The sequence below is a fragment of the Mustela nivalis genome (assembly GCF_964662115.1).
Source record: "Mustela nivalis genome assembly, chromosome: 4".
Lineage (NCBI taxonomy): Eukaryota > Metazoa > Chordata > Mammalia > Carnivora > Mustelidae > Mustela > Mustela nivalis.
Genome location: NC_139023.1, coordinates 159,638,970 through 159,662,382, shown reverse-complemented (window position 1 = coordinate 159,662,382; position 23,413 = coordinate 159,638,970). Strand labels below are relative to the sequence as shown.

Sequence of the window (23,413 nt, the reverse complement as noted above, 5' to 3'; positions counted from 1 at the left end):
TCAATTAGCCTCATCTGTATAAAACACACAACTAATGATAATGACTAACTTGGTCATGAGAATCATGATAGAAAGAAATATCTGACAACAACATGTAAGGTGGCAAGGAGTGGGTTATGGTAAGAGTTAAACTGTGCCAAAGCCTTTATTATTTGATACTAGAGATGTTTATTAATATTATATTCTGTTAAATTTTAATGGCAGCCCCTATAGAATGTTGACTTTCTGGATCAGCAAAATAAATATAAAATTACAAAGAACACTTAAATGATTTAAAAGAATCTAGGAGGTCAGAAAACAGGCTAGACATAGAGAAGTAACTATAAAATGTACAATTATGTCCCAGTAAGTCCCCAAATATATTGGGAAAAGTAGCCTCAGCAGTTAAAGAGCATAGATTTCTAGATTGAGAGAACTATAAAGTGAAATGTAATTTGGTGATAACTCTCAGAGAAGTATTGTGTAAATGTATATGAAGAATCTCACATCAATTTACCGTTTTAAACTAAGTAATACCATTTCTAGCACCTAGTAATTTATCCATAAGAGGTAATTAGAAGTGGCAATTGAAGAAATATACACATACTGAGACATGCATAAAACACAAAAATGCTTCATGCTGTGCAAAAAAATGGGTTCTCAAAACCCTTTATACAATAAGAACTAAAGTTTATAAATTTTAATTTTCTTTTATTTCTTTTATTAGCAAATAGAAAGATATAAAAATGTCATAATGTTAAAGGAAGTTCTTTCCTGCTAATGAACTGTTGGGTAATTAACTTTTTTTCTTCAATATCCTCTTGATATTTATGATCGTGAAAATGCATTATTTTTGTAATCAGAAAAATACTATGATTTTTTTGCAGTAGTGTGCTTCAAATGTACTTCATATACAGGATAATTTGGTTGAAGCTCATACTGCCAAGAGAATTTACATTACACATTTCTTCTATAGTCTTACATGTGTATGTGTCATGCATGTGTGTGTATTATCTTGTACAAACTTTATAAAAAGCATGAGGTAGGTGTTGTTATTACCAGTTTTTACAGATAAAGAGACTAAAGGTCAGAGAGATTATAATATGCAAGTTTTTAAGACTTTACCTAATAGTTGTTTTGTAGAGTCTGTGTTCTTTGTGCCAATTTCTCAAAATATATATGGACTACTAATATATATATTTTTAAATTTATAGATCAATTTTTATAAGATTACCGAATGGCAGTTGTGGTGGTTCAGTTTGGTGAGTAGGCAAATATGTACACAGGGATCTCAGTCTCAGTTGATGTTTTCCCACCACTATAGGAACACCAGGTCCAAGCAGCTGTCCAGATATAAATTCTTTAACAATCTGTAACCGCAGATATAAACACCTCTCTTAAATAAGGAACATTCTCATGATCTTGACACTGCAATTTCCCAACATCATTAAGAAACATTCCCTAATTTCACAAAGAATGCTTGATGTTTTTCTTGTTTTTTTTTTTTTTTTTTTTGGTGGTGGTGATGTGTTTTTTTTTTTTTTCCCCTTCCAGTTTGTAAAGAGAACTGGGGGAAGATAAAACTGGACTTCTAGAGAGACCAGTTTCGTGCTGTGTGGGACTTCTCAGCTATCTGCAGCAGGCAACATGTCTTTGGCACTACTCTCTGTCCTCTGGCTCATCATTCACACTCAAGGTAAGCACTAAAATACCGACATTTTATACAAAAGTCAAATTATTTAATGCATTTTTAAAGTAACATTGAGAAAGTAGCATTCTTATATTACTGAAGGATCACTACAGTTTGCATTTGGGTATATTTACTCAATTTACATAAACTCCATGCTCATGGTCAAGGTGTTGTGATTGGTATAATAATTTAGTTAGGATATACCTGAAATTTTACTTCTCATTCAATAATGCTACTAGATCTATAATTGTATTTTCTAAAACACACACACCAAATAACACAAGAGGATTAACTTCCAGACCAGAAATCGAGAATTTTCTTGCCATCTCCAATGTTATCTTGAATAACATTGATTATTTTCTACTCCATAAGGAGAAAATCATCTATCAAGACACAATTTGACTGAAAACTGTGCCAGGATGGATGACAAGGGAGACGTTTAACTAAAATTAGCATTAAATTAGACATAAATATAGTATTAACCAAATTAAAACTTAATTGACCAACCGAAGAGTTAAAGACTAAAATCTCCTAAAATTTATTCTAATCTCAACCCCAGCAACTCTTTCCATTAATTGGATTCATATTCTCCACTGATTAAAGAAAAACTTACAGTAATATATTTATAAATTTCCTGTTCTCCTGTGTAACGAATCCTTTTTGGGATAATATCATAGCAGAACTCTGGGGACTGAGGAGGAGGGAAAGTCTGGTTGATAATTTTCCTTCAGGTTCTCCACGTCAGCCAAGTATTAAACTGTTTGATGTTCCCAAAGTCACCCTGTCTTTCAGTGGAAAATTGGCTCTAAGCACAGACATTTATCTTTGAAAATGGGAGCATTTAAAAATAAAACTGACCTTATGATTGAACAATTAAAAGAAAAAGTAGATAAGCTGCATCTGCCATCTTCCTAGACTGGTGCTACATAATTTTTACATATTTTATGTTATTCAATTTTTAAAGTAACCTCCATTTTAGGTAAGTAAACTGATAGGAAAGCAAAATAACTTCTATAAGGTCATTTAGGTAGGACTTGAGACCATATCTTTTGGCTCTGATATCAGTTCTTTTCCTACTATACACAAGTAAAATACAAAATTCTCTATGTAATTATCATACCAAGTGTATCAAGAAGGACATTTAGCCTACTTGCTATCTAATTTTCCTACTTGCTATTTGATACTTTGAAATTGCCCCAGCAGTGGATAACAAAACTTTGTTCATATGAAATCTGAAGTCTTGAGGCAAAGGCTAATGAAAGAAAGAATATAATGGTTTATTGTTATACTTAGAAATAAAATAGTGGTTAGTAGAGTCTTCCCTAATAATGAGGTATTACCTGCTTATGACAAATTTTATCTTTGGAAGGGGTAGTCAGGGGTTACACCACAAAGAGAAAAAGACATAGAAAGGAAAAACAGATCTCTGAGAACACTGAGAGAAAAATCTACAATTCTGAAGAGGACTACAGTGGAAGAGGGAAATGGACTACAGGGCAGACTCCTGGCTTCTATAATCTCCCATGTACTGAGAAATCATCTGAAGAATTATTTCATCATCTCCCTGTCTTTCCAGAATAAGTAAATAGAGCAAAATAAAATTTCTTTGTTATCATAGCTGATAGGAAAAGGGAGAAGGAGAAACTTGCTTTTCTTTTCTTTTCTTTTCAAGATTTTATTTATTTATTTGACAGACAGAGATCACAAGCAGGCAGAGAGGCAGGCAGAGAGAGAGTGGGAAGTAGGCTCCCTGCTGAGCAGAGAGAGCCTATGTGGGGCCTGGTCCCAAGACCCTGGGATCATGAAATGAGCGAAGGCAGAGGCCTTAACCCACTGAGCCACCCAGGCGACCCAGGACCTTGCTTTTCTTAATACTTAATTTCTGGAAGAGAATTCAGTCTTTCATGCCATTTCAACAAAGCCAACCAACCAACCCAAACCAAAACAAAACCCAAGACCTTTAAATGTGTTATATTAATATTATCTCTTTTCTCTAGCAATAGCCATAAATCAAACATCTGAATTAGAGCTCTATGAAGTAGTTCATCCTAAAAAACTACACATTTTACACAAAAGGGAAATACAGAGCAACCAAACAGAGAATGGCAAAGAGGTAAGTAATGTGAATGATAGTGGGATTTCACAACGATAGAGCCAATAAAGTGCCTTTTTACTAATAGAGGTAATGCCTAACAGTTTAATTTTGAAGGCCATATCCATAGCTCCTCTTTGTCCAGGAAAGAATACAGGATTCTCAGAAACACATTTAAACAGTAGGAAGAGAGTTAACTGTTTCAATTGATCAGAAAGAATAAAGCTGCTTAGACATTTCTCCAAGTTTGGAGGCTAAGGGGAGAGCATAGGAAAGGAAGCATTTCTAGAATGTTTCTAGAAAGAAATGTTTCTTGCTAAGTTCACCAAACCATACCCTCACTTCCTGTCCCACAGAATTTCCTTTTCCTTGGTCATTTTGTCTATAACAGAGAGTTCGATATTATATCATTAATTAGCAAGATTTATAAAATTTATTAAAGATATTAACTCTCTGTTACATTGTTACCAATATTTATAATTTTTACCTTAGTTCTTAGTAGTTCTTAGTTTATTTTCTTTAGTATATTTTGTTTGGTTTTAAAGTAATAAAAATAAGTGCCTTATTATATCACTAGTGATCCTTTAGGAAACACAGGACAGTATATTGTATAGTTAGGCAAGTAATAAGCCCCTATCTTACACAGTAAAGTTAGTTTAATCTGTGAGTATTTTTGCTGTATTATTGTATTTTTTGGAAATCCATCTTAATGTATGATTTGTGCTTTATTTTACATATTTTAACTATATATGAGAACTGTTTTAAACTATAGGCACTTGTAATTATTCTTCTATATATGACAGTATCATTATATTATAATTATTTCAGATAGACTCAGAAATACAAATTGATATCAATATATTATTAAATATTTTTAGGAACGATATGAACCTGAACTTCAGTATCAGATAACATTAAATGGAGAAGAAGTTGTTCTTCACCTGCAAAAAAGCAAGTAAGTTGTATTTCCTGAAAGTCTAATCACTAGATTATATTAACAAAATATGGAAAAATAAACCTTCTTGAGACTCTATTTAGTGTGATTTGAGATAGAAGACATGAAACGTTGAGTTTTAGATGTTAATTAGATTGCGTTAATGTTAGCTAAGACGGTTGTTGCTTTCTAAGGAAATCACATGCAAAATATAAACAAAGAGCAACACAGATAATTTTTCTTCCTTAATACTTCTAATTAATTGAAAATCTTTTCTACCCATATGAACTCAAATTTTTGACATAGCTTCCCACTATTTTTCTAAGAACATTTGTAAGGGTCATTCAGGGCATAGAGCCTGGGGATGTGACTTCACCAAATTCTACATCTCTCTGATACAATGGTCTTTTATGCATGTTTGGAACCCAGCACCCTTCAGGGTCCCTCTGGAGGCTGGGGTTTTGATGCAAAGAATCCCAGAATAACCCTTTTGAGAATAGAGAATTTGCAGCTGAAAGGTATCTAGGGGCATTTATTCCCTTGAATCTTATGGGCATAATTAATGCTTTGATTTGCTTCAGCAACAGAGTTTCAGTGTTGGAAAAGGGTCAATGAGTCAGAATGTCTGTTGTTTCTCACTGTCTCAGGAACATTATCCCTTATTACCACCCTAAGTGTACCTTGCAATTTTCTGAAATTTGCAGACACATCCTAAGGCCAGACTACACTGAAACATATTACTCACCCAGAGGAGAGGAAATCACTACAGACCCTCAGAACATGGTAGGTTCTGAATGCTTTCTAGGATTCTTTCTGGGATCTGGCACTTATGTTGCAAGATGCATAGTTGTGAGGACAATTAAAAAGAAATTAAAGATGGGATTGGGAGGGAGACAAACCATAAGTGACTCTTAATCTCACAAAACAAACTGAGGGTTGCTGGGGGGAGGGGGTTTGGGAGAAGGGGGTGGGATTATGGACATTGGGGAGGGTATGTGCTTTGGTGAGTGCTGTGAAGTGTGTAAACCTGGTGATTCACAGACCTGTACCCCTGGGGATAAAAATATATGTTTATAAAAAATTATATAAAAAAAAAAGAAAGAAATTAAAGGACTTGGAAAGAAAGTGCTTGTCTCTGACCAATGAAACAACAGATGAGAAGATGAAAAAAAAATCATAGTCATCTTTTTTTTTAAGGTAAAGATAGGAGGAGGCTTCCAAGTATTGCATTTGTAGAAGCAACCACAAGTTCACTTCCCTCTAAATGATCTTGTCAAAAGTTAGAAATATTCTGCCCAGTAGCTTCTTGAAACATCATATAGCTATTTACTATTTTTGAATAATATATGCATATATCCTGAGGTCAGAAATGGAATATTAATCACTTAATTAATATAATTTTATATCTCATTAAACCACCATGCCATAGATATATCAAGGCCTAGATGTCAGACATAGAAAATCAACGCCAAGGTAAGAACAGGAAGTGAATACAAAAAGATAATCATGGAGTGTTACCAAGCTAAGTCAATTTCTCAGAGTCCCTCTCCTTAGGCACTCCCAAACATATATATCTCTATAAAAAGACAAAACTTCTGTCACAGAATGGCTCTTTGTTCCCTTCCCACTAAAACTTCTCATTTCATGGATTTCTTGATTTTGCTAACATTTAAATTAACTCGTGCTCTTGTGTGAATGGTTTATGATATCTTAATTTGGTACTTTTTCCAAGCCCTCTACAAGAAAATCTTTACGATGACGAGGTTTTTTCCAAATCAAGAAAAACATAGATACAATTTCAGACCCTAAAACAAGTCAGTTTATTTTGAACAAGAGTTTATTCAATAGCTTGAATAAATTTATTGGATCATACATAAGTACACATAAGTGACCCCCTACTTCGTTTATATAAAGCACCAACCATGTCCAAATCTCTAGTTGTGAACAAAGTTTCTATGGTTTTGATGCTGGTGAAAGGATTGCACTAACATACCAATTAAAACGACAAGTTGGACCAGCCCCATGAAGGGCTTAGGAGTGGTAGTGTGACTCCTTGAGAATCCTGGAATCTAGAAAAATGGTTACCTCATATAATTGATATGTGATGCACAATGTCTTAGGAACTCTACTTTTACCAGGAGCCCTCTTAAGTTCACACTCCTTGGACTTTTCTTTCGTGCAACAGCGCCAGAAAGTCAATTCAACTACCAAAGTTGGAATTTCCAGGGTCAATAGTAGAAGAAGTTGTAAAATTTCTAAAGTTCTCACTATTTTCGTTTCTGGGAACTGGTCTGGCTGTTACCACTATTTGAAGAACCTTCCTACATACGCAAAATAACAGCTTTCACCACAGCCATGATATGTTTATTCTTGTAGTTAAAAAACATATTTCTTTTTTCCATCTTTAGGAACATTGCTTCTATAAAGGACACATACTAAATGAAAAGCGTTCTGTTGCCAGCATCAATACTTGTAATGGGTTGAGGTGAGTCACCTGCAAAAATGGTAAACATTAAGTACCGTTTTTTTTTTTAAAGATTTTATTTATTTATTTGACAGAGAGAGATCACAAGTAGGCAGAGAGGCAGGCAGAGAGAGAGGAAGGGAAGCAGGCTCCCTGCTGAGCAGAGAGCCTGATGCGGGGCTCGATCCCAGGACCCTGAGATCACGACCTGAGCCGAAGGCAGTGGCTTAACCCACTGAGCCACCCAGGTGCCCCTTAAGTACCGTTCTTTACACAGAACTGAGTCTTCCTGGACATCATATCTTCTTATTACCTTGGTAAAATCTTCTGCATAGATAAAATGCTGTCAAACTGAAGATTACAGTATAACACTTGCAAGCATTTTATAATTGTGTTTAACATGATTTTTAACAGTGTATGTGTTCACAGACACATGCATGTATGTGATATTTCTGTTCACAAAAATAATTCTTGCCAATTAGGGAAAATTTGGAAAGTAAGAAGAAGTGCAAATAAGAAAATAACCACCACAAAATTGTGCTTAGGAGCAACTACTATTACTAACACTTTGTCATATTTGCAGTCTTTATGCACTAGATATATATCTTTTACATGGTTGCAATATGAAATAAAATATATATAGTTCTTCTAGATAGTTCATGCCACAGTATATCATGAGCTTATTCTTAGATCATGAAATGTATTCACAGATATAATTTTTAATGACTATCTATCCTGTATTTGTAATCCTCCATCATATGAATTCACTTTGTATTTCTGAACTTATTTTTGCTTCAGGGGTACAGGTCTGTGATTCGTCAGTCTTACACAATTCACACACTCACCATAAAACATACCCTCCCCAATATCCATCAAACAGCCACCCCAACTCTCCACCTCTTTTGCCTCCAGCAACCCTCAGTTTGTTTCCTGAGATTAAGAGTCTCTTATGGTTTGTCTCCCTCTGTGGTTTCATCTCCTGTCATCTTTCCCTTCCTTCCCCTATGACACTTTGTCCTTTTTCTCAAGTTCTTCCTATCAGTGAGATCATATGATTATCGTCTTTCTCTGATTGACTTATTTCGCTTAGAATAACAGCCTCTAGTTCCATCTACATCGTTGAAAATGGCAAGCTTTCATTTGTAAAAAGAAGAATTCTTTAAGCTACTACTAGTTCCAACCTGTTTCTCTGGCTGATTTGCTAATGATTCTTTCTCTCCTATGGGGTTCTCAGCATCTAAATGCTTCTTTACTCTGTCCTCCACGATATTCCTAGGACCTGCCAAGAAATGTTTGCTAAGCATATAAATAAACTATGGACAAATATTACTGAACTTATGATATAAATTCTAAATTCTTTGGGATAGCTTCATCTTAACAATTCTTGTTCAGAATTTTCTAGTAAATAATATAAACTTTATTTTACTATTGACAAGTACTGATTATAACTTAAATCAACAAAAGTTAGCTGGAAGACCTATGAATGAAAACTGCATGCTTGAGTTTAGGATTTAAGGAGAGGTATGCTCTGTTCTGGTCGGTATTGTGACTCCGTGTGGCAGATAATCTTGAAATATGAGTCTCTGTCTATCACAGGGGATATTTTACACACCATGACCAAAGATACATGATAAAGCCTCTGAAAAGCACAGACCAAGAAGAACATGCTGTCCTCACGTATAACCAGGAGGAGCCAGACTTGGCTAATTATACTTGTGGTGTAAGAAGTGTTGGCAGGAAACAAGGCCATATTCGAACCTCCAGGTCACTCAATAGCCCAGAAGTAAGTATAGATTTCCCATGTCATCATTTCTTCCAATTATCTCTGCAATGAAATATGGTATACCATTGTGTTCAACAGCTACTCATATAGGCAAAACCTATGATTCATTTATTTATTCTTTAACTTAATTTCCCTCTGGAAAAAAATCTCATTGGAATTTTTTCAAATTTTTAAGATAAAAATGATTATTAATGATGTCATTTTACTCTTTGAAAAGGAAAAAAACTATCTTCAGGCTGAGAAATACATTGATCTCTTCTTGGTGCTGGATAATGCCTTTGTGAGTATGAAATATACATGCTTCTTGGGTGGTTAAGTTGACTTTTAAGTTTTCTTATCAAATGGACAAAGGAAATAAGCTCTCCTAGTTGAAAATGCAGACTCTGGTCACCTGACTGTCATGTCTTTTCTATATGCCTTGCTGGTCTCATTCATTCACTGACCCTTTAAGGTCCATCTACTGCCAATATATTCAGATATTGGAAGTATTCTTAATACCAGATAGCTATAAGAAATCAACTCTAATGGTAAAAAATGGGTTATTAGAATATTTTCAAAATTCTCACTCTATTACAAAGTAGATGCAAAACTATATATATTTTACAAATTATATTTGTATCTATAAAAATACTATAATCTGTGATCCTAAATTAGCAAATACTGCTTTATAATCAAATTTTAATAATATTGAATTGGTTAGAAATATTAAAATTATTAATTTGACTTCTTTAACTTAGAAATGGAAAACACTGAAATATCTAAGAATGCCTACTTCTTTTCTTACCAAAAAATTCTTACCTTTAAAAAGAATTTGTTGAAACAGTGTTATATAAGTAAGACATGAATGAATAAATATTTATTTATGTTGAAATATGTAATTTTTCTTAAAAATGTTAAATCCTGTACTGTGTCAACTTTTTAGAAATTATGTTTGTATTTTGTATTTTACAGTATAACATGCATAAGGGGAATCTAACTTTGATAAGAAGCTTTGTGTTTGATGTGATGAACCTACTCAATGTGGTAAGATATTTGTCCCGTACACTTGTATTTCTACGTTGAAGCTTGGGGCTTTCCTATGGTTTCACCAAGTAAGGAGCTGGGTGGGTCACAAGGGATTAATGTCAGCAATTTTGGTAAATTTATCAGGCCAGGTTCAATGTCAAGGGAAAATCACATGTTACTTCTAGGATTTCTATTTTCAAAACATGAAACACCTATCCATCACTTATGTCAACAAAAGATCTAAGACAATAAAGAAACCTCAAACATTTTCATGAAGAAAAATGCTCTTCCGACAGATTTATAATACCATAGATGTTCAAGTGGCATTGGTAGGTATGGAAATCTGGTCAGATGGTGATAAGATCAAGATAGTACCCAACATTGGTGATACCTTTAACAACTTTCTGAATTGGCATCGTTCTAACCTGGGGAAAATGAAGAGACACGACCATGCACAGTTACTCAGGTGAGCATATGCTGGCCAGGGTCGGGTATATGTAGGCAAGAGAGAAAAGTTATCCTAAAGGGTTCTTGCCAGAGATTTCTGCTCAATTGTATCTCCCCAATCGATTGTCAGAGAGCCTGAAGTTCTACCATTAGGAATTCACCTATAAGAATGTGAAGACCCATGTCATGTTTACTAAAATGGATTTCTGGTTGTGGTGATCATCTGTGATCATAGAATGCTGTGGAAGAGCAGAAGCTTTTCTTGGAGCCTAGTGAATATAAAAAGGGTGGAGCAACATGGGAAATCTAAAACATAACTGACAAAATCTAATGGTTCCAAAGACTCAGATTGTGACAGTATACCTGTAATTTTCATGCAGTGGAATTGGCTTCAGAAATGGACGTGTAGGAATGGCAGCCTCGAATTCCTTGTGTTCCTCAGCTTCTGTTGCTGTCATTGAGGTTTGTAAACTCATAATAAGACACTCTGTGGTCCTGTGTCCTCTATGAAGACCAGAATGATGCCTTGTACAGAGTTATCACAAAAAACATTTGCTGAGTCAGTAAATAAAAGTAGAAATGAACCTACTGGTAAATAGTTGCACTGAAGATACCTTGGATTATGAAACAGAATATCTCCTTATATTGGCCCTCCCAGTAGTCTTCATTCTTTATTTGGTATTAGGGAATAAGAACAGGAATATTGGAACAGAAAGGAAACCCAGATGCCCTCTGTGGCCTGAGCCAACTTCAAATTAATGATCTGCAGTATCAACAGTGAGAGAGGTTAAAGAGGTCAGAGAAGGAGCATTTTGGCGTCATACAACCAAGTACTACCAATGTCAAGAATTATGACAATAGGTTTTGGAGGTCTTTGAATATGTAGTATGGTACTTCCTACAAAGAATGTAATTACCTTAATTTACTCATCGTTTACCAAGAACTCCTCATTAGCTCAGAAAATATTTATTGAGCACTGATTCAATGGTTGAATGCACAGGAGCCAGCCATTTCAAATGTTAATTCGACATTTTACAATAGCCAATGCCAGGAGCTAAATGACATTATTTTTCACCTGTCGAACTAATTTATTAAACTAGGAAATAAATGAACATAAGTAATAAATGTTCCTTTTTTTTTTTTTTCCCAGGCTAGCAAAAAGAATAATGTGGCTCTTGTAGGAGTCATGTCACATGAGTTGGGTCATGTCCTTGGTATGCCTGATGTTCCATATTATACCAAGTGTCCCTCAGGGAGTTGTGTGATGAATGAATATCTGAGGTGAGATCTTGTCATCCTTGAGAAAAAATATAAATGTCTTAAAACTTAAAGAATTCAGATGCAGTCTATATAGTGAATGGGTATTTTTTTTAAACAAGGGCTGTGAATACCATTAATTCACCCTATAGCCTCTTGATGCACAGGTTTTATCAGCTCATCAGGGCTCATTGTTTAAGATTTCCAAATAAGCCAAGTTAGAGATTATGAGAATGTTAACCATGTTATTTTAACTTAAAATAATTTTAACATTAAGCAACATAGTTTTAAACAATAACCAAGATATGAAAACAACCTGAGTGTCCATCAATAAATGAATGGATTAAGAAAATGCTACAAACACACACACACACACATATTACTCAGCCATATAGAAGAATGAAATAGTGCCCTAGAAGGTATTATGCTAAGTGAAATAAATCAAACAGAAAAAGAAATATTTACTTATAAAGGCAATCTAAAAGATAAAACTAATGAACAAACAAATGAACAAGCTAACAAACAGATAAAAACAGAAATATGCTCAAAATACAGGGAACTAACTGGTGGTTGACAGTGGGGTAGGAGGATGGGCAGAACAGATGAAGGAGATTAAGAGATACAAACTTCTATTAAATAATAATATGTTTTCTAAAAATATGTATCTAATTAAGATGATGACAACTTTCTTATTTATCTCCATCACTAATCACTCAATCCATTTTTATGTTAATATTAATTCACTGCTAATGCCAGTCACTTTGCAAGGACTTGGGACAGAAAAATAAAAAGAATACTTTGCTCTTAAAGTGCTCATGAATAGGAAGAAATACATCCTAAGTCTGCAATTATTTCCTTTCACTAATTTATAATTATTATCTTTTAACTCTCAGCCCTTGATGGTGATCCCAAATGGTAAGACTCATTCATCGTTCCTGCCATGTAGGACGGTACTGAATCCACACAGAAATTTAAATTTTTCCAGTTCTACAAGCTCAGTATCTAGGGAAACGATTTTCCAACTAGTGTAGTATTTATGCTCCTTTGTGCTCCACATAGTACAGTCCTAAATGGAAAATGAATTTGGGATTTCCACTGAACCAGGTGATATAGTTAGCCAAGTCAGATTCTCATGTTAATCTATCATTAGATATCATGATTATTCTTCTGTTTACAGTTCAAAATTCCCAAAGGATTTCAGTGTATCCTGCCGTTCACATTTTGAGAAATACATTCTATCGCAAAAACCAAAGTGCCTCCTGCAAGCACCAACTCCTAAAACTGTGATAACAAACTCAGTGTGCGGGAACAAACTTCTGGAAGCAGGAGAAGACTGTGATTGTGGTTCTCCTAAGGTATGAAAATATCCACAGTTTAAAAGTTTATTAAAGAGTGCTCGCTTCGGCAGCACATATACTAAAAAAAAAAGTTTATTAAAGAGTTACAGCCGCATGGGAATTACGGTGTTTTCTTTTTCTTTTCCTTCTTCAAGGAATGGTTTTTGGAAATTCTTTTTAAAGACAAACATAGCATCATAGCAATAAAAAAAAAAAATAGGCTTAGACTTGTGGTTTCTTTATTTTTTTAAAAAAAAAGATTTTATTTGTTATTTGTTTCTTCACTTATTTATTTATTTAGATAAATAAATAGAGGGGAGGAAGTGGGTGGGGGAGAGAATCCTAAGCAGACCCCATACTGATCACAGAGCCCTATGTGGGGCTCTATCTCACAACCCTGAGATCATGACCTAAGCTGAAACCAAGAGTTGGAAGCTTAACAGATTGAACCACCCAGGTGCCCCACACTTGTGTTTTTAATACTTATTTTAGACATATTTTGAAAGGCATTTCAAAAGCCAGGATACACTTATGATGTGATTGTCTAAAGTTCAATGGAAAGAAGTAAATCGTTAACTGTAACATGTCATTTATGATCCTTCCTAGACATATTGGTCAGAAATTCTTAAATCACCTAAAGTCACAGCTGATCATTTGTTGAGGAAAAACAATTACAGATTTAGAAGCAAGTTCTCTCCATAGAGAGAGCTGGCCTTCCCTCACCAAGCCAGTGTATAAACTAAACCATAAATGAAACAGAGAAGGAGAGAAAAAAAAATCACATAAACCTATGGAAAATAGGCTATTAATATAAAACATCTAAGATAGTCTTTATAATTAATAATTAATAATTATTAATAATTAATCTTTATAAAAATCTGATCCTTGCAAGGTATGAATGTACTGTAAAAAATGTCTCTGACAAATATTTGTCAACAATCCCACACTAGTTTCTAAGAGAACATTCTGAGTTCCCAGCAATTTTCTCTTACTTTTAAGACTGAAAAAATGAGCTACTATTTGAAGAGATTTTTTATGTCAATCTGCAAAATGAATTTTTATGTACACCATATCTCCTTTATTACTCACAAACCTTCATAATGGGTTTTGTTATTATCCCAATTTAGAGAAGTGAGATTCACCAAAGTTAAGTAACTAGTTCCAAAGATCCAAAGCCAATAATGAGCGAAGCCTGCTGCAACCCAAGATTAATTCATTACTTTAAGAGGCTCCACGACAAGGGGCAGGGCATATAATCTCTTTATGCTTCAGCTACTTATTCAGACATTTTAAGCTGTTGAACTACATTAGAAGATTTCATGGTGTACCAATCGTTTGTAAAGAGTATTGCAAAGATTCTTTTATGTATAATGAAATAAGAAATAATGGAAATGATTTGGTACTTTATAATAAATTAGATATAAGTTTATCTCATTCCTACTTGCTTGCATTCCCATATGGCTTCTTGGGTGGAAGACAACTATGGTTCACACTCCGGGGTACTTCTGATTTCATCAGGCCGAGGGCCTGTAGACAGTGCACACTGACAAAGAGACAGAGAGAATAGAACCCTGTCTATGTCAAGGGTAGGGTCTAAAATTCTCTAAGTACATCAGCCAGCCCCCATATTGCTTCCATTTTGTGCTTATTTTCTTCTTTCGGAGTTGAATAAAACTAGAGTTCAGGCTTATGAACAGCTGAATTTTAAATAGAAGTTTTTGTACCTAAAAAGTAGTATATAAACTTTATATAGTATCTTTTAGTGAATAATCCAAGGTTCCATGATCTCATATGCTATTTACTATTTTTATATATCCATTTAAGTCTTTTCCAGATCTTAAAAACCACCGTTCTACCGATCGACCTAGATATTATCACGTGAGCATCACACACTATTTTAGTGACTTTAACCATGCAATGCATTTTAATATCTGCAGCGGCAAGTGTGTTCATTTTTTTCTTTTTAAAGATTTTATTTATTTGACAGAGATTTTATTTTAAAAAATAAAATATTTATTTTATTTATTTGACTCTTTCTGTGCCTACTTGTGATCTCTCTCTGTCATGAAAGAGAGAGAGTAGAGAGAGAGAGAGAGAAGGAAGCAGACTCCCTGCTTAGCGGAGAGCCCGATGCGGGACTCGATCCCAGAACTCTGAGATCATGACCCCAGCTGAAGGCAGAGGTTTAACCCACTGAGCCACCCAGATGCCCAAGGGTGTTCATTTTTTGAGGTGGAATTTGCATAATCATTCCTCAGTTTTCATTCTCCCATGTAGCTCTTGGTATTTTTTTTTTTAATCAGTTTGCTCACAAATACAATTGAGATTCTGACTAAAGTATATTAAATTCATATTTTTCTCTGAGGGCTAGCAGGATTTTCACAATATGATTTTGTTTTATCTTTTCTATTTTTAAAAAGATTTTATTTATCTATTTGAGAGAGAGAGAGAAAGAAAAAGAGAGAGAGAGCAACAGAGATAGAGAGAGAACACAAGCGGGGTAAGGGGCAGAGGGAGAAGCAGACTCCCTACTGAGCAGGGAGTCTGATGTGGGGCTCGATCCCAGGACCTAGGATCATGACCCGAGCCAGAGGCAGAGGCTTAACTGACTGAGCCACCCAGGCGCTCCCAAAATTTGATTGTTTTAAAAATTAGTTGCCTTTTGAGTTTCTCAGGAAAGTTAAATATAAAGTTCTTCATGTAGTTATTGCATATGATGAAGCTTATTCTGAAGTATTTTCTATTTTTCTTTTTGCTATTAGCATGCATAATGTTTACTTTTTGTATTAGGTTCTTCTGTATTACTCTTTTGATGTTATTTTACTATTATCTTAGAAAGTAATCTCAGTGACTCATCCATTGTTTTTAGAGTAGATTCTCTATTTTTTCCTGATGTCAAATATTTTATTACAAATGAAGGATGAAAATGTGATTTATACTTTCCAATTATTATTTGACTTTCATACCTTTTCTTTCTCTCATAACATTTGTCAGAGTTTTCATAAAAATATAGACTATAAATAATCCATGTCTTACTGTTTATTTTATTAGATATATTTTTCTATTTATCAGACAGATTTTCTTTCTTTATAGAATATTTTTATTTTCTAATCTTTGCCATCTATCACAATAATATTAGTTGTTTTCTACCCTCAGTCTCTTAATGTGATGGATGATATTACTTTATTCTGTTCTGTGGAGACACCCTTGTATTTTTGGTGGAAAAAAAACCCTGTATAGTTGTAATGGAGAGTTATTATATTAATAAACTGTTGTTTTGTTAATATTTTATTCAAGCTTTTGCATCTGTATTAAAAAATTAAAATTGTGTATGTATATGTATGTGTATATGCTTGTGTGTATGTGTGTATGTGCATATGTGTGTGTGCATGTGTGTATATGCATATGTGTGCACATGTGTGTGTGTCATTACCAGCTCTCAGTATCAGAATTACACAGGCTTAGCAAAATGAATTGAGAATTTTAAATTTTTTTCCCTACCTTCAAATAGTTTGAATGGTATAGAAATATTCTCCCTTGAAGTTTTAAATTAACTTACATGTAGTATCATCTAGGCCAAATTTATTTGTGGTCATTCTTGGGTAATTCTATTTTTGTCCTTTTAAGAGGTAGTTTTCATTGCAGTTAACATTGTTTTCTATTATTAAGCTTCCTCGGTCATTTCCTCTGGAATCTATGTAGTGGTGTAATTTAGTTGAAAAAGTAAAATTTCTTTGTCATCTTGTACTAAAATTGTATGCACCTTGTCTATAGAAAAAATCCTAACCCCTTTCCCATTGTGTGTGTGTTTTACAGGAATGTACCAATCCTTGCTGTGAGGCTGTGACGTGTACATTAAAACCTGAGGCTGATTGTAAAAGAGACCCTCTGAACGATATCACGTAATACCTTCTTTTTCTCTTTTTTGTTCTCAAATATTTTCTCACTTTTATTTCAGGTTGGAGAATGATATGCTACCGAGTTCTGCAATACCCTAAAACACTATTCACTTGATATTTTTATTTATTGATTTTTTGAAATTTTTAATTTATTTATTTATTTATTTATTTATTTTTTAAAGATTTTATTCATTCATCAGAGAGAGAGGGAGAGAGAGCGAGCACAGGCAGACAGAATGGCAGGTAGAGGCAGAGGGAGAAGCAGGCTCCCTGCTGAACAAGGAGCCCGACGTGGGACTCGATCCCAGGACGCTGGGATCATGACCTGAGCCGAAGGCAGCTGCTTAACCAACTGAGCCACCCAGGCGCCCCTTTTAATTTATTTTTAAATTTTTTTTACTTCACATTTTTAAAATAATTCAATTTTAGAAAGGAAAAAAAATAGCCACCATACTAAACACAAACAACTCAGGGTTGTGTGTATACTAATATACTAATGAGAAAAGTAGCTACATGGTCATCTGTGAGATGTGAGATTAAGACTGCTTAAATCTATGCTGAAAACTGTACATTTCTCTTAGGTTGTGATGAGTTTATTATAAACTGAGATGAAAGAAAGAAAAGTTCCTTTAAAAAAAAAACCCTCTGTTGATGAGCACATTTTACTCTTGATTAAGAATTGATAATTGTGATTTACAAGGTAGTCAGAAAAACAATAACATTTAAGAACATATACTATATGATTTGGCGGTTTTACTTCTTTTAAAGTGTTTCAATAAGCAGTAATCTACATATTGCTTTTGTATTTTATAGAATCTTACATCAGTTGGGCTAGGGAACTCAAGTGCTCTGACTGAATATAGTATTTGTTTCAGTAAAATTAGTCTCTGAACAACAAAAAATCATGAATGGGGAAAAACTCAGGATAAAATATATGGGAAGTGTTATTACTCCCCACCCCCTTTCCTGAATCTTTTTTGGAGTTGAACCTGCAGAGACATTATAAAGAGACTGATTCCTCAACTATCACTTCCTTAAGAAAGAACCAGCCAGGTCCTAAGACCAGAGCGGCGCTCATTCCTTCAGCAAGCCCCACTTGATAGAGCCTGCTGAACCCCGCGTGTGGTCCACTCTGCAGGGAGTTCTGGGAATTATGCCCATTTTCTTACTTGGTCAGAGAGACAAAAACTTAGCATCTCAAAAGATATCCATTCAACCTCTCAGGGGCTTGGAATAATAGGTGTGCATGTTCCATTACTGGGCAAGATTGGCAATTTAGGTTCATGGAAAGGAGATCCGTCTTGGACTCCGGAAACTTTGGTTCTTTTCTTAGTTCTGCCTGAAACTCACTCTGGGACTTTAACCCAAGTTATTTAATTCGTGTTCTCATCTATAAAATGTAGTTAGTGCTGTTGTCCCTCAGTAGGTTTCTTAGTATTATTTAAATTTTATAAATGTTATCAATGTTACATAATATTTTATAATTTATAATAACCATGGCTTCCATTTTTTTTCTTTTAATCAGACAATGAATCAAAAAATCCACTAGGACAAGAATCAAGAAATCTAAGCATACCAGGAATCTTGTACTTAGACATATTTTGGTTTTCACTTGCATGCATTATACTTCTTACATTTTTATCAGTCCAGCCAACAGGTAAACATACTCAGTGAAATTGTCTGTTTTCTAAAGCCTGATCCTTAATGTATTTTTAAGGATGGTGAAGATTGTTGCCTAGCTCTGCTCTTTGGAGAACAAAAGAAATTAACCCTTGACCAAAACCCCTCACATTATGCAAGCTCAAGTCAGAACTGTAAAATTGCAAGTGGCTTCTGTTTTTACCCCACCCTCATTTTACTAGTATAGCCCATGACAAAATAAGACCCCGTGATAAGCAAAGCCTTTGATGGAAGAAGGTAGATCAGAATTCATGTGTCATGGACTGAGCCTCAGTATTCCACTCACCTTGCTCTTGGAAGTGTGGTAGTTGTCTGTAGCATGTCAAGATTAATTAAACATAAACGTTTTTCATTTTGTCATGTATAGTCTTCTCACCATCACATAGTGTTAATTTTGAGAAGTCTTCATGCTCACAATTTAGCTTAACATTGAGGCATGCTTCATTTATCTGTTGACTTAATGTACCCCATAATGTCAATGAGTAAAACTACAGCTTTTTGAGCCTCTTGTGTGTGGTCATTTTCAAAAATGAATATTTTGGAGTTTCATTTTATGTTTTCCTTAGGTGTTAAAGTCGCACATGATAATTTGACTATTTTCCCCGTGGTCCTCTAACCGTATTGTGATGCCGATAATCAGGCATCACAATAGGGAGATGAAAAAAGAAGGTCCCATCATCTTTTAATGCCCAACATGAAATTTCCTGAGGACAGTCACATAAGAAGATGAGGATTTTTCCCGAGGTTTCTTTCTTTAAATACTTTTCAACAATTACTTTAAAAAAATGACTCAAAATCCCGTCGGTGCTTATACTGGGAGAACAGGAACTGAGACATACTTCTGAAGATTGGGCTCTGAAAAGAACAGTCTTCCAGAAAACCCTGCTTATGGGTGTGGCCCGTCTCCCCCTTCACTGCCTCACTATAATTGCTGGGTTTGGCACTACCAGGGCTGAAGTTGAAGCTGAAGCTGCATGTCCAGTGTCACTCGTGCTACAGCCCACAGGCATTAACTGTCATATTTTCACTGTAGGACTTTCAGCTAATTCCTCCAAGACAAAAAGTTTCTTTGGGCATATTCCCCTCCCCTACTTCATGCTCAGGTAAAGGTTTCTTAGAGTAAAACTGACTGAGCTGCAAAAATTATAGACAGTGAGCATGTGAGTGTCAATTGTTAGATTTTCAGGAATATGATGAGCTGGTTATGAAACACAACCATTACTCAAAATCAACCTGTATACATTTTTAATTAAACCTTATAGAGTTCTCAGAATCTTCTCAGAGTTCTTCAAACAGAATATATATATATTTATATATATATAGAGAGAGAGAGAACATGCATGTGCAATATTTATGTATTTAACCATGGATATGTATATATGTATTTTATTACATATCATATATGCATATACATATTTATAGAGATTTTGAGATTTATTATGAAGAATTTCTTATGATAAGCAATTAGCTCACCTGATTATGAATGCTGAGAAGTCCTGGAATCTGCCATCTGCAAGCTAGAAAACCAGAAGAGCTGGCAGTGTAATTTAGTCCAAGGGCAGGAGAGAATAAGATGGAATGCCCCAGCTCAAGCTGGCATGCAGGAAATAAAGGGAGTGACTTCCTCTTTTTTCTGCCCTTTGTTCTCCTCAGTGCCTCAACAGATTGGATGTCATGCACCCACCTGGAGGAGGGTGATCTGCCTTAGTGAGCCACAGACTCAAATATTGGGCTCATCCAGAAATACCCATACAGACACACCAGAAATAATGCTCAATCTGGGCACCTCCCAGTGCAGCAAGTTGACACGTATCATCAACCATCACAAAAGCAAAGGGCATACTCAAAACTTATGACTTCCTTTTACACTACACTTTAACAGATGCTCTTTGGACTGTCTAGTTCTGCCATAGCTGTGTGCTGGCAGGGATACACCCTTACACGGGGCACACAGCAATGGTACCCCCTACCGCATGTCCAGTAATGTCACACTGGAAGCTTGAAATGGACCATGGTGGGAAAATTATATTACAGAAATAAGCAAATACTATTAATCATTCATTGATTTGCTTATTGCCTGTACTCTAGAAAGTGATGCTGAAGAAAGTGATGGAAAAAAATTTTATAAGGCAGATTAAATTTAAAAAATGAGTTTTGATAGCAATTATGATGTGAATACGATAAAACCCTGAGATACTACTCCTTCAGTATTTGAAAACTCTTGTCCAGTTTAACAAAGAAGTTACTCACCTCTTTGACAAATGAGTGAAATTCCAATACGTAGTTCTGTTGTTTTGATTTCACTTATTTGCATAAAGATATGAACTAATATTCGTATCATAAGTACATCACATGCAACCAACCATAGCTTGGCCTCAGACATAAATGTTCAAAAGAAATCAGTGAAAGAATTCTGTGAAAACCTAGTGGCTGTATGGAATTTACAATAAAGAATATCCATATTTTATTATTTTAAAATTATATGTCACACATCTATCAGTAAAATTTATAATAAAAATATGTGTTCATGTGCATACACATAATTTGTTTTTCCAGAGAGTCAATTGTTAAAACTTTACCAGCATACTGCTGACTAGAACACATTAAATGTAAAGATTTTTAGATCATATACATGCAGCCATTTCTCTAAGGCATATCAGAGTATTCAGAATAGGATGGATTCTATTAACCCAGAAATATGATCATGAACCCATCTCCATGCTCTTCTCCCCTATTCAGTAAATCCAGATATATAATCTGGTCTTTTTATCTACCTTTCAGTATTTTTTGTTTTGTTTAGTTTTGTTTTACCTAAAAGATCCCTTGTGTATTATTAAAATTTGCCTTGATCAGGACTATTCCAGCCTAGCCAATATGAAATTACATCCATAAACTTCAAAGGAAAGTAGTTAGGATAATGGTTCTTTTCCACCTTCAAAGAATGTTCTACTTCAGTTACCTGAAGCGAAATATAGATACATGGGCTGAGCAATGAGGTACAGAGGGTCCTTCCAAATTCTACTTTGTAACATCCAAGTTCAAATACTGGAGTATCTCATGGTGGGAAGGGGCAACACCTAACTCCTTGGCTTCAGTGTTTAAGTCCCAAACCTTAGTTTAGTGAAAGAGACCTTTTACGTAACTTTCAATTTCTTAATGATTCTTCATTTATCATGGAAAGATATACATCTTCAAAAGGGACCTAAAGATCTGGGCAATGTTAAAAGCTGTGTGTATCTGGCATAAGACCAAAAACCAATTTAAATGAAACTTGTTCCACTGAATTTATCAGGTGTCATATGAAAAAGAAAAAAAAGTATTGCTGTAATAAAGATTTAAATACTCTTTTTGGAAACTTCCAGATGGTTGACATGTTGGTAGACAAAGCATCTGAATAGTTTTCTTCTGATGTTTGGCAGTATGCATATAGTCTAACAGTAAAATGTGATGTGTTTTTATCACCTAGAAATTCTTTCAAAAGCATAATTCTGTTTCCAACCAAAGCAAAATCAAAACACTACCATATATCTGCTCAATGTTATCAGTTTTTCAAGGTATTTTTACATCTTTTACCTAGTTTGAGTCTTAATGAAAGCATTAAGAGACAGGCATAACAAGTGTTATCTTACCGATCAAAATGATTTTCTGTGGATGGTGATGAAAGGAGAGACTCTGAAGTACAAAGACGGGGGAGCTTAAAGAGAGCGTGAGGACTCAAAACGATACCACATGGCAGATGAGGAAACAAAGTCCGAGACAAGACAAAAAACCTTTGTGAGGGAAGTTGTAGTTGTATAATATATATTGGGGAGAAGGAAGAGAGAAATAGGACTATGAGTACTTAAAAAGGCAGACTGAAATATTTTCAGTTCTTAAGAAGCCAATGTTTGGGAAAAAAAAATATGGCTTATAAGACAGTTTTGTAGGGTCGATTTTTTAAAATTTAATTTAATTTAATTTTTTTCAGTGTTACAGAATTGTTCATGCACCTCACCCACTGTTCCATGCAATACTTGCCCTCCATTAAGGGGTAGGGTCGGTTTTAAGAGAGTCAAAACCAAACAAGAGACACCTTGACTAAGCATGCCACTGACATAATGGAATAGATCCTGAAAATGTGTCAAAAAAACATTGTGTTTTAAGGGAGGTATTTACAAGTCAACATTCTGGAATTTTGTACTAGAAGGTATCTCTGGATTGGATTTTCTTATGAGAGGTTTCTTTAGAACGAGGGTTTGAGGAAAAAGTAGAAGGGTGTCCATAAGCCAAGCACCTTAAAACCTAACACTTACCTTACTACCTATCATATAGCTTGGTACCAACTAGACACAAAAACAGAGAGAGGAAAAGAGAGGGAGAGGAAAGGAGAGAAGGGGAGGGAGAAGAAGTCATGAGTGAATGGGAAAGAGAGTTGCACACAATGTCTGAGGAGAAGTTATGGTTCAAAAAGAAAGCTTGCTCAAAGGGGCATTAATAAGTCCTTCAAACTCTGAAGCAATGTCCAGGAAAAATATATATATAAGAAATATGATTTTGACCTCTACTGAGAATGGGGTAGAACTCTCAAAGAAGTAAAGTTAGAGTGGGAGAACAGATTAAGTAATGCAACTCCCTATGGTTTAAATCTGCATTTTGTTTTAGAGAGAGGGGGGGATGAATTATGTTATGATACAGGCGAACTTTAAGAGTAAGAACAAAGCACAATAAAACCATGTTCATATTAGCAAATGTAACACCAGTAGTTTTGAAACTTTGCAAAGAAGTGCAATGGTCTGTGTAAATGAATTAAGTTATACGTCTACAGAAGTGTGCATCCCAGTCTGTAAGAGGGCTCCTGTGGAAGGCC

General features: G+C 34.8%; 1 protein-coding gene across 1 annotated transcript; it reads left to right on the top strand.

The window, feature by feature from the left end:
- The first annotated feature begins 1,546 nt into the window (after window positions 1-1,546).
- On the top strand, window positions 1,547-19,063 carry ADAMDEC1 (ADAM like decysin 1). Its single transcript, XM_082727438.1, has 14 exons — window positions 1,547-1,675; window positions 3,667-3,782; window positions 4,640-4,716; window positions 5,400-5,478; window positions 7,104-7,180; window positions 8,756-8,942; window positions 9,160-9,222; window positions 9,894-9,965; window positions 10,244-10,413; window positions 10,775-10,856; window positions 11,545-11,675; window positions 12,829-13,006; window positions 16,805-16,890; window positions 18,413-19,063. Exons 1-14 carry the CDS (start codon window positions 1,627-1,629, stop codon window positions 18,417-18,419), a joined length of 1,374 nt encoding a protein of 457 aa, XP_082583564.1. The 5' UTR covers window positions 1,547-1,626; the 3' UTR covers window positions 18,420-19,063.
- Window positions 19,064-23,413: the final 4,350 nt, after the last annotated feature.

Bases quoted from the DNA above. Each gene is read 5' to 3' on its own strand.
- ADAMDEC1 (XM_082727438.1), top strand. From the start codon at position 1,627: ATGTCTTTGGCACTACTCTCTGTCCTCTGGCTCATCATTCACACTCAA. The intron at 10,857-11,544 runs GTTTGTAAACTC...TTTTTTTCCCAG, and splicing joins CTTCTGTTGCTGTCATTGAG to GCTAGCAAAAAGAATAATGT. The intron at 13,007-16,804 runs GTATGAAAATAT...TGTGTTTTACAG, and splicing joins GTGATTGTGGTTCTCCTAAG to GAATGTACCAATCCTTGCTG.